General features: G+C 52.9%; 1 protein-coding gene across 1 annotated transcript; it reads left to right on the forward strand.

The window, feature by feature from the left end:
- The first annotated feature begins 1,125 nt into the window (after positions 1-1,125).
- Positions 1,126-7,995, forward strand: SERPINE1 (serpin family E member 1). The gene is made up of 9 exons (XM_068967441.1): positions 1,126-1,244; positions 1,890-2,161; positions 2,808-3,041; positions 3,583-3,777; positions 4,369-4,567; positions 5,656-5,756; positions 5,883-5,969; positions 7,059-7,142; positions 7,478-7,995. Exons 2-9 carry the CDS (start codon positions 1,891-1,893, stop codon positions 7,513-7,515), a joined length of 1,209 nt encoding a protein of 402 aa, XP_068823542.1. The 5' UTR covers positions 1,126-1,244; position 1,890; the 3' UTR covers positions 7,516-7,995.
- Positions 7,996-11,151: the final 3,156 nt, after the last annotated feature.

Genomic DNA, 11,151 nt, shown 5'->3' on the forward strand with positions numbered 1-11,151 from the left:
CACACAAAGCATGACAGTGTGTGGACCCTCAAGTCAAGGGCACCCAGGCCCCCAGGACCCTTTCAGCCCCGCCCTGTCCATGACATCCAGCTACACAGCCAAGGGTGCCTGATCCCACCAGAGCCCTAAACACAGCAGCCCAGTCCTACTCACTAGCCTCCAGCCAATACCCATCATCTGTAGAATTCTTGGGTCACTTTTCCACCCCAAACTGCAGTGCCTTAGCAGCACACTCCACACACCCCGCCAGGAATTAACGCTGTTAGTCGCATCCCTACTCTTGCCACTCCAGCGCTCCCAACCTCTGCATCTGGAGGAAAAGGTTAAGGAGTATTCCTCCGCAGCCGCAGCAGGCAATTCAGAGAAATGAAACCTACACACTGAGCTCCTGATCCCCTGCCAAGGCTTTACCCTTCTGCCCTGGTAAGCCACCACCCCACCCAGCACACCTCAAAACCCAGCCAGACAGAGCTGTTGACACAAAGAGAGCCCCGGGGGCACCGGGAGAGTCTGGACACGTGGGGGAGTCAGCCGTGCCTCACCCGACGGCGGGCGGGCGGGCACTTGGCAGAAAAGAGAGAAAGACGGGAGGGAATCCTCATGTTCAAGACAGTCAAAACCCAGACAATCAACAAGGCATGCTGTGTGCCCTCGGGCTTCTGGGATGCGGCCAAAAGGAGGGTGGAGTGTTCTTCCAAGTTTAACCAGCGCACCGGGCTGATGGACAAGGAAGTTGCAGGATCTTGAGCTTTAACTATGTACTGATCCGATTCTCCCAAGGACAAAGAGGAAATGTAAACTTTCCCTACGCTGAGCTCTGGGGAACGTAAACACTGGGTGCCAGGGGTCAAACTGGCTTAATGTCCTGAGACCGAGGGCAGCAAGATCAAGGGTGGCCCTGGGGCCCAGGCAACCAGGGTTGGCTCAATTGTTCCAGAGCCCTCTCTCTCTCTCTCACACACACGTACACACACGGATGCCTCAGCAAGTCCCACAGAGGGAGGCGCTGAGAGGGCCAAAAAGTGGGCGGGGCCGAACCATGAGTTAATCGACTTCCGGCTCACATCTGGTATAAAGGGAGGCAGCAGCCTGCAGTGGAGCAGAGCTGCTTCTGGTTGAAGGGCCAAGAGCACCGTCCAGAGAGAGCCACACCCCCTCTCCAGTGGAGGAAGGGCTACCACCGTCAACACCCGCAGCGGCAGCAGGAACAAACCGCCCATCCCAAGGCACTTTGAAAAATTCAGGTAAGGGCAAAGCGAACCCTCTCCATCTCCGTACCTCCGGCTAAGGCAGAGAGCTCCCGTCTGCAGAGTCCCTTCTGTCCATGGTCCCCAGTGTTCCTCTTTCCTCCCTCGGCCCGGAGACCTGCAGCCCTGAGTTGACCCCTGTTACAGCGGTGATCACAGGGGATTGGGGAAGATGGTCAGGACGCCCCAACAATCCCACCACCCAGAAGCAAGGGCCTCACCTCTCTAGGACCCTCTCCATGGAAGACATTCCCCCCTTCCCAGCTCAAGAAAGGGGTTTTCCACGCCTGCTAACTTGAATAAAACAACGATTGTGAAAGCATTATAAAATAATTAGGAAGCATCGTGTAAATCACAGATGCTATTATAATTTAGCCTTTCAGCCTCCTGGAAGGGAAGGGAGATTCCACCGGGCTCCAAATTCCCGCAGGTGAAAACGCACTCAAGATTCCCCAGGGCTGAGACAGGGGGAAAAGGCTCAGGATCTGAACCCACCGCGGTTTCTATCTTGCCAGCTTGTTCACGTATCACATGCCAGCGGCAAACATGGGAGCCTGGCCGAGGGTGGGCTGCCACCACCCTACTCCCTCTCTGTCCTTTCAGAGCTATCCACTTCATCCAGTCTTTTCCCGCTGATTCCAGGATGCGGATGTCTCCGGTCTCTGCCTGCCTCGCCCTGGGCCTGGCCCTCATCTTTGGTGAAGGGTCTGCCTCCTACCAGCACCAGTCTCCAGCGGCCAGCCTGGCCACAGACTTTGGAGTGAAGGTGTTCCAGCAGGTGGTGCAGGCCTCCAAGGACCGCAACGTGGTTTTCTCACCCTATGGGGTGGCCTCAGTCCTGGCCATGCTGCAGCTGACCACAGGAGGAGAAACTCGACAGCAGATCCAAGAGGCAATGCAATTCAAGATTGAAGGTGAGAGGCGGCGGGCAGAGAGGAAGGCGGGCACTCAGGGAGTCTCCCCAGGACAGGGCTGTAGCTAACCAGAAGCAGAGGGAGGGCTGACCCCGGCTTAGTGAGCCAGCTCCTGTCCTGCCTGATGCAGGGATGGACCACTGCCTCTCCTTCCCACCACAATCCTGTATCACTTGGCTCTTGGCCAGTCACAAGGTGTATGAGCCGGTGGATCTGGTGTAAAATGGCCCTGCCTCACTACTCCTGCACTTTGTGATCTTAACCCCTCTGAACCTTAGTTTTCTCATCTGCAAAATGGGGATCTACCACCTGGGGCTGTTGTAAGGATTAACTCCAAAATGATGCATGTGAAAGGCCTACCTAGCATAACTATTATTGTTATTAAAAGAAGAAGGTTTGGGTTTATAACTTAAAACCAGATATTCTAAAATATTCTAAGCCAAAGCAAGGGTTAGGACCCCTGATTTTTGAGGAAAAGAGGGAGATGCAGGAGAGATTAAGATTTGGAATAAAATCTCCCTTCAGAGACCCTTGGGGGAGCAAAAGAGTCCCGTCCATGTGCGCAGGTTTGGGGGGAGTTGGCCCTGCTGGGAGCCCTGGGTTCAAGGGGAGCTTAATGTGTCTTTCCCTCCCTCTTTTGGCCCAGAGAAGGGCATGGCCCCTGCCCTCCACCGACTGTACAAGGAGCTCATGGGGCCGTGGAACAAGGATGAGATCAGCACAGCCGACGCCATCTTCGTGCAGCGGGACCTAGAGCTCGTCCGCGGTTTCATGCCCAACTTCTTCAGGCTGTTCCACACCACGGTCAAGCAGGTTGACTTCTCTGAAGTGGAGAGAGCCAGGTTCATCGTCAACGACTGGGTGAAAAGACACACAAAAGGTGAGTAGGCAGAGAAAGGAGGCTCGTCCCAAGAGCCTGCAGAGATTGGGATTCAAGTCTCAAGCATCCTGACCCCTCCCTTCCAGCACCTTCTGCTCTGTAGACAGAAGGTCAGGTGCTTTAAGAATCAAAGCATCTTGTTTTTTCCGTAATGAGACTTGCCCTCTGAACCACCTCTAAAGACATCCCTAAAAAGTACTGTGAGATGTTATAAGAGCAGTAATAACCCATGGCAGGGGGCAAACACAGTCCTTCAAGATTACAGCTTAGGGAACAAAGTAAGGGGAGACTGACATTTCCAGGTCTGATCCTAGACAGGATCCCAGGACCAAGGCAGTGTGGTGAGCCGGAAGGCTTTCTGAGACACTTAGGAAGATGGAACGGGTTGAAAGCAGCTAGACTGGTTCACTAAACCTTACCCAGTCCATCTTCGGATGGGATCCCTTCTGACACATGTCCATTTGAGGACTGGGAGCTCAAGGGAACCATTTAAAAGGATTAAAACAATACCCAGCCTCCTGATCACCTGGATTTCCCCTAGGCATGATCAGCGACTTACTTGGTGAGGGGGCTGTGGACTGGCTGACGCGCCTGGTCCTGGTAAATGCCCTCTACTTCAACGGCCAGTGGAAGATGCCCTTCCTGGAGTCGAGCACCCACCACCGCCTCTTCCACAAGTCCGACGGCAGCACCGTCTCTGTGCCCATGATGGCTCAGACCAACAAGTTTAACTACAGTAAGTGCAAGACTCTCCCTTCCCCAGGTCCCACAGTGACTGAACCTCATCCCTGGGGTGGTCCACTCCAAGGGAGGAGAAACCCTAGAACACACCCCAGCTGCAACAAAGACTTCCCAAGTAGGAGACACGGGGATTATCTTGCACAAGATGAAGCTGAAATCCAGAAATTACCTTAGGATCCCACTTGACCACTTGCTACCATCTCTCATCTTCGTGTGGTTCTGGTGTGATAACCTGGGCTTCCTCCTGGGGAAGAGCTATGTGAAGGCTGAGATTCAGGAGGTGGGGATCGGAATGAAGTGATAGCTGGAGACTGGGGAGAAGGGTGTGAAGGTAAAGAAGGCCAACCCGAGACAGAGAATGCCCAGGAGACACTGTGCCCTGAAGAGAAGGCAAATGGAAATAGAAACCCTGAACAGGAGAGGGGTGGTGGCAGTGGGGGGAGTGGGGAGCCTCGAAAGCCAGGATGGAGAGCTGGCTTCCAGAGAGGATGGAGGGCCTGGGAGGACTGGTGGGAAAGCCAACGCTGGGTTAGAATCAACAGGAGCTGGAGCTATTGCCAATGCTCCACCTTGGTGTCTTTCCCAGCTGAGTTTACCACCCCCGACGGCCATTACTACGACATCCTGGAATTGCCCTACCACGGGAACACTCTCAGCATGCTCATTGCTGCCCCCTATGAGAAAGAGGTGCCGCTCTCTGCCCTCACCAGCATTCTGGATGCTGAGCTCATCAGCCAGTGGAAAGGGAATATGACCAGACTGACCCGCCTCCTGGTTCTGCCCAAGTAAGCCACCCCTTGCTCTGGTCCCCTCTGCCTCCCCTTCCCGCCTCCTCTGGCTCCCCGCTGTTGCCACACACGCACCGCCCCCAACAAGTGGAGTTTCCCAAACCTGACGTTTTCAGGGCAGCGAGCTGCTGCGTGGGTGCAGATGGGACACACTCTGGCCTGGGTTTGATTAAGATCCTGCTCATCTTCCCTCTTGCGGTGGAGGACAGCGAGGGGAAGCTTTTTTCCACACCACGCCCACCACCCCCTGAATACCCAGCAAAAGTTAGCCAGAGGAAGAGCCGGAGAGATGATGGGAGGTGGGGGGCTGGGGAATGCATTGGTCCTCACCCTTTTATGAACACCCCTCACTCCCACCTCCATCTCTTCAAGTCAACATCCACATAATGGAGACAAAAGGAATCACTTGTGCAGATGAAGCAAGCCTGAACTCTGGCTTCTAGCTGGCTTGTCACGAAGCAGATTTTAAAAATTCTTCTGCAGAAGTGAAGAGGGTGCTGGAGGCTGAGGCTGGGTCCATTCCAGAATCGTGGGGAAGCCTCCCACTATGCTGACCCCACATTTCCAGATGCCATAATGCCAGGCTTAGGGAAAGAGGATGATTTAGTTGGTTAGCACGCCCTCTCTCTCTCAAAGAACGGAGGTAATTAGTCGTGCCCTGGTGGGAGGCAGACCAAGCTCCCCAAAGCCTTGCTGCTGGAGTCCTCTTTGGGCTCCACTCTCAGAAACACAAGCTACGGACCAGATTTCTTTTCAGCTAGCCTTTGCAGGGGAATTTGCCCTTCCCCGCTCCCACCCCAGTCAGACTGAACACAATTGTGCTGCACCCGCTGCCTCATTTGAGGAAAGTAATTAGTCAGAGGTTCGAGGGGGTGGGGAGCTTGCAGGAGAAATGTTCATTAGTATCAGAATCTTCCCAGCAAGGAGAGAGACCTTGCCAACAGACTTGAAAGAAAAACAAGCCTCCCACTTCTGCGTTCGCATCAGTCCCCCCTCCTGCTGGTCTCTGTGTGTGTAGGGGGCAGGGACGCCCACTAAGGCTGGGGGTGGCCTGAGCTGGAGCCCTGTCCTGCTGCTGTGTGTAGGTTCTCCCTGGAGACCGAAATCGACCTCAGGAGGCCGCTGGAGAACTTGGGAATGACCGACATGTTCAGGCCGAGCCAGGCGGACTTCTCCAGTCTTTCAGGTAAGAGGTTTCCCTTTCCCTTTCTTCCCCTGGTGGACAGTGGGGTCTCCCGAGAACAGAGGAGCTTCCCCACCACCACCCCCGAGGACCAAGGCTAATGCGCTCTGGGGTCCGCCTCCATTTCAGAGCAAGAGTTTCTGTACGTGTCGCAGGCGCTGCAGAAAGTGAAGATCGAGGTGAATGAGAGCGGCACGCTGGCGTCCTCCTCCACAGGTGAGTCAGGCTCAGGTGAGGCCTGGCGAGTCTCAGCCCCAGGCTTCCACGAGGGGCCATGATCTGGTACCCACACCCGGGGTGCACCGGGAAGACCCCACTGCCCTGGTCTATCTACCGGGCCTCTCCTAGTAGAACAGGGCTTCCTGTACGGAGAGCATTACCGTTACCTGATCCCACTAGAAAATGGGCCTGCTTTCCCTGGGACCCCGTTCCCTCCCCACTGGCTCTGAAGTCCCCCTGAATGGGAGGTCCTGGCTTGCTCTCAGAGTGGCCAGTCGACTTAAAGGTGCTTGCCTCCAACATGCCTTGAAAGAGTTTAGATAAAACTGCCTTCGAGTGAGTGGGCTTCCCTTGTGGTTCAGCTGGTAAAGAATCCGCCTGCAATGCAGGAGGCCTGGGTTCAATCCCTGGGTTGGGAAGATCCCCTGGAGAAGGGAAAGGCTACCCACTCCAGTATTCTGGCCTGGAGAATTCCACGGACTGTATAGTCCATGGGGTCGCAAAGAGTCAGACACGACTGAGTGACTTTCACTTTCACTACGCAAGCAAATAGCTGCTAGAGCTCTGCCCAACTGCCTTAGAGGACATCCTGACACTTCTGGGTTCACATTACGGGCTCAGTAGTCATGGCACATGAGCTCAGTTGCTCTGCGGCTTGTGGAATGCTCCTGGACCAGGGAGCAAACCTGTGTCCCCTGTGTTGCAGGCAGATTCTGATACGCTATGCCACCAGGGAAGTCCCTGCTATGATTATTTGGCTTCCCAGGTGGCACTGTGGTAAAGAATCTGCCTGCCAATGCAGGAGACGCAAGTTCGATCCGTGGATTGGGCAGATCCCTTGGAGTAGAAAATGGCAACTCACTCCAGTATTCTTGCCTGGAAAATCCCATGGAAACAGAAGCCTGGTGGGCTACAGCCCATGGGGTCACAGAGTCGGATGTGCCTGAGCACACACGCACCAGGAAACAACGAAGCCTCCCAATCCACCCCCCAGCCCCAGCCCTGGTGTGACTGGATCACTTGTGACCCATCCAGGTGCCAGCGCCCACATCCCTCTGTTCTAAGATTCTGTCCTGTCTCTTCCAGCCGTTATAGTCTCAGCCCGAATGGCCCCCGAGGAGGTCATCATGGACAGACCCTTCCTCTTCGTGGTGCGGCACAACCCCACAGGTGAGCCGGGGACCTGAGAGGCCCCGCCACTCTCGGCCCCCCTCCCCATTCTCCTGGACTCGGGTACCATCCAGGCAGGTGTAGACGCCCCCACTTCCCCCAAGAAGACTCCAGGCAATGAATCACGGCTGTGCTCCCCTTCCACTTGGAGGGGAGTGCTCTCTCTCCAGACAGGGTGCTTGTCTGTCCCTCTGCCCAGCTTAGTCACTAGAGCAGCTGTGTCTCTGAACACTCACTCATGTCCCCATTATCTCAGTTCATCCATAAACACCGAGCTGGGTGAGCTGTCCCCCACCTCCCCCCCTTCTCATCTCCTGTGATGCTTCCGTCCTCAGGAACTGTCCTGTTCATGGGCCAAGTGATGGAACCCTGACCATGGGGAAGGCAGCCCTCATCTGGGACAGACTAGAGATGTCCAAGAGGAAGAAAGTCCGGAGCAAAGAATTTTTAATTCATTTTTCTGGAAAAACAGAAGATATTTATTTATTTTTTTTTCCATGGTAAATTCTTTCAAATTTGCCTCTTAGACCTAACTTTGGGCTCTCTCAGGAGGGGCAAAGAGGACCTTTGAGTTAAACCCTCCAATGGAGACCCTGGGAGAGACTGGGAGGCATCACACCTAGCCGGCCTCCCAACTGGACTGCAGGACTCCCAGGACCGCTGGCCCAGCTGCTTCTGCCCATCGCTCTGCCTGGTCAGGTCTTGGGTCCCGGATCCCACCGAGGCCCTGGTAGGATGGCACCACAAGGCTTACACGAAGGAGCTTTTGTGTGCTCGCTAGAAATGTGTGTTCCGGTCATGTTGCCGTCACTCTTGCACTGTCTGTCACTGCTGAGAAGGCTGGCAGCAGGCCCAAGAAGGCCAAGGCGAGAAACACCCTTTCAAGCCAAGGTCCATCCTTCCCCAGCTCCGAGGTCCGAGACCCACCCCGGCCTGGCTGCTCCCTCCCCAGGAAACAGTGTGTATATATTATTTTAGAGTGTAGGTGACTTGTTTACTCAGAGAAGCAGGTTTCTGCTTCCCGCAAACTTTATGTTGCAGAAACAGAAGGAGAGATGAGGTGTGTGCCTGGTTCTTGGCTCCCATCTCCTGGTGGGGAGGGTGAGATGCCAGGGGTGTGCCTGAATATTTATCACATCCTTGTCCTTGTGCGCTTGGGAGAGAGAAAGGTCTTCAGATAAACATTATTTAACCTAGTTCACCGTGTTCCCTTGGGGGGCTCTGTGTGGCTGCATCTCAGGAGAGGCCCCTTGACTGTCCCTCCCCTCCACCAGGTGGCAAGCCTCCCGGGGCCCACACTGCCACCTGGTGGAGGCCCAGCGCCCCCGCGCCTCTCCTCTCCCCGATTTTCCACCCGATGGAGCCGCGTCCCTGGCAGGACCATCCAACTTCGGCTCACTTTTAGGGACCGAAAGGATGTGGTGGGTGAAGAGAGATGGAGTGGTTTCAAAATTTTCCAGTATATTTAGGAGCAGGAGTGCAAGGGGCTCCACGACCTAGCAGGACAGAACTTTCCCCAATTACAGGGTGACTCACAGCCGCACTGGTGACTCACTTCAGTGTGTCATTTCCGGCTGCTGTGTGTGAGCGGTGGACGCGTGAGAGAGAGAGAGAGAATGAGAGAGACAGCGAGCTAGGGCTCAATTACCTCCGGCAGATAATCTTTCTGAAAGCCAGCTAGCTGAGGGGGTACAGAGAGAGGACCGATTTATTGAAGAATTGCACATAGATGTCGAATGAATGTAACCTAACAGAACCCAATCACCCCGCTGTGCCCTTCAGTGAAAAACCTTCCTTCTTTGTGTGTGTTTTGTTTTGTTTATCTTTTTTCTTGATGCACTGGACAGTGACGGCCACACTCAGTACCCCCACTTGTGGGGTCCATGGCTCTTGAAACTGCTTTTTCACTTTTGATATAGAAGCAAGTAAAAAAAAATGTTTTTTTTAAAAAAAATAATAAATAAATAAAAAGAATATTCCAAAATAGTCCTTGGCCATGACTTTCCTTGTTTCACACAGCACAAAATCCAGACCCTATCAGTTTACAGACCTGATGAACTGGGATCTTTATGAAACACACACCTGCAAGGGGCAAGGCACACCGACCTGTCCTGGGTGAATCTGCAGGGCTGGCCACTGGAGCCTGCAAGAAGACCCCCGGGGGGGGGACACACTGTGTAGGACGTGCTTCTCCCTTTGGGCCTCATCCTCGAAAAGAAAAGAGGGACTTCCTTGGTGGTCCAGTGGTTAAGACTGTGCTTCCACAGCAGGGGGCGTGGGTTCCATCTCCGGTTGCGGAAGATCCCACGTGCCGTTTGGCATGGCCAAAAACAAAAAAAAGGAAAGAGGGTTCCTCAGACACCTGCCACCCACCCAGACACCTCTTTTCACTGTCCCTGTCACTTTCCATTCTGTTCATTTCTTTCCCCACCAAATGTTCCCATCCTCCCGGTACCTACCCCACTCCCCATTTCTCAAAACACAAACCAAATCCATTCTCTCCACCCTGGATTCCCAGTGGATCCAGTCAACATCGTCGCTTTCTACTTGGCAAGTACTCACCTTCCCTTTTCCTGGTGTGTAACAGTGCTTGCATGCATGTACGCTCTTTAATTTGGGGTGTGTATGCTATCCTCTCCACCCCCATCGACACATCAGGTTCTTTGAAAGAAGGCTCTTTTGTTACATAGGTTGTTAATATCCTCCTTAAAATGTTATCCTGAACAGTCCTTTATTGTCTTCTTCCAACATCTTGAAGGCTCTTGCCAGGGGACCTTCTTCCCCCAATTATTTTCCATTTATATATTCCACAGGAATTTTTAAATGGAAAAAATACCAAGAACTAGCTGTCAAAATCTTGTGCTGTCCAGCTCCAGAGCCCTAAAGATGGGCCTGATAGACCCAGTCCCCCTGGAAACTTGGATCATGTCTTAATAGGAACCCATTCTTGTCTAGGGGCTGTTGGTCAAAACATTGTCTGATAGTTAAGCAGTAGTGAGCTTTCCATCACTGGAAGTGTTCAAGGACAGCCAAGATGATCTGCTGGTGGGCATCATTCAGCAATCAGGGTAGAGGGGGTGAATTTTTTTTTTTTTTTTGATGATAAGGAATTCCTTCTCATACTAAGACAGTTGAACACTTTGAAAGGGTCGAAGTGGATTGTTGATGGACATTTTGTTTCCTGGCTTAAAAAATATGCCATCGTTGTTACCGAGAATGCGGAGATGGCCATCCTGTACCTTCATCCCTGTGCACATGTGCTCCCATATCCGTAAGATAACTTCCTAGCAATGGGATTAAGTGTCTTTTAAGAACCTCCCAATCCCACAAAGTATGTGATTCTGGTCACACAAACATCTTCAAATGGTATACAAAACAATTTAAAGTGACCATTTCGCCTGGTACGAATCTTACCTTTTCTGAAGCTTAAAAAAGCCTTCACAACTTTCCTAAATAAGCGCATCGCCACGAATAAAGACAGACTTTAGGACTTCCCTGGTGGTCCAGTGGCTAAGACTCCGAGCTCCCAATGGGAGGGGCCTGGGTTCAATCCCTGGTCGGGGAACTAGATCTCACGTGCCACACCTAAATTTGCCTGCCGAAACTAAAAAGATCCTGCATGCCGCAACCAAGACCCAGCACAGCCAAATTAAAAAGAAAAAAAAAAGATAAGACTTCAGATCTTGAACTAAAAGAAGCTTCACATTATAATTTTCCCTAAAATTATGTTAGCCTGCCTTGGAGCAAACTTTGATTGTAATGTGTTGGAGAGTAAATCCAGAAAGGGTCTTCATTCATCCCCTCTCCTCAGTCATTCAGTATGTACTGAGGCTTTCTCGCTACCCTTCCCATTCCTGTTTCCCTCCCAAAGGTCAGTCCAGGGGCATCCTTGGGCGCCTCCAACACGATGTACCAGGATGTTCCGAGGGGATGTGGTTGCCACATCTCCTTGTGGATTCCTCTCTTTACATTTCAGGCTTGCATCCCTTGAGGCTGTTGCAGTAAGAGG

This window comes from Capricornis sumatraensis, chromosome 3 (assembly GCF_032405125.1).
Source record: "Capricornis sumatraensis isolate serow.1 chromosome 3, serow.2, whole genome shotgun sequence".
NCBI lineage: Eukaryota > Metazoa > Chordata > Mammalia > Artiodactyla > Bovidae > Capricornis > Capricornis sumatraensis.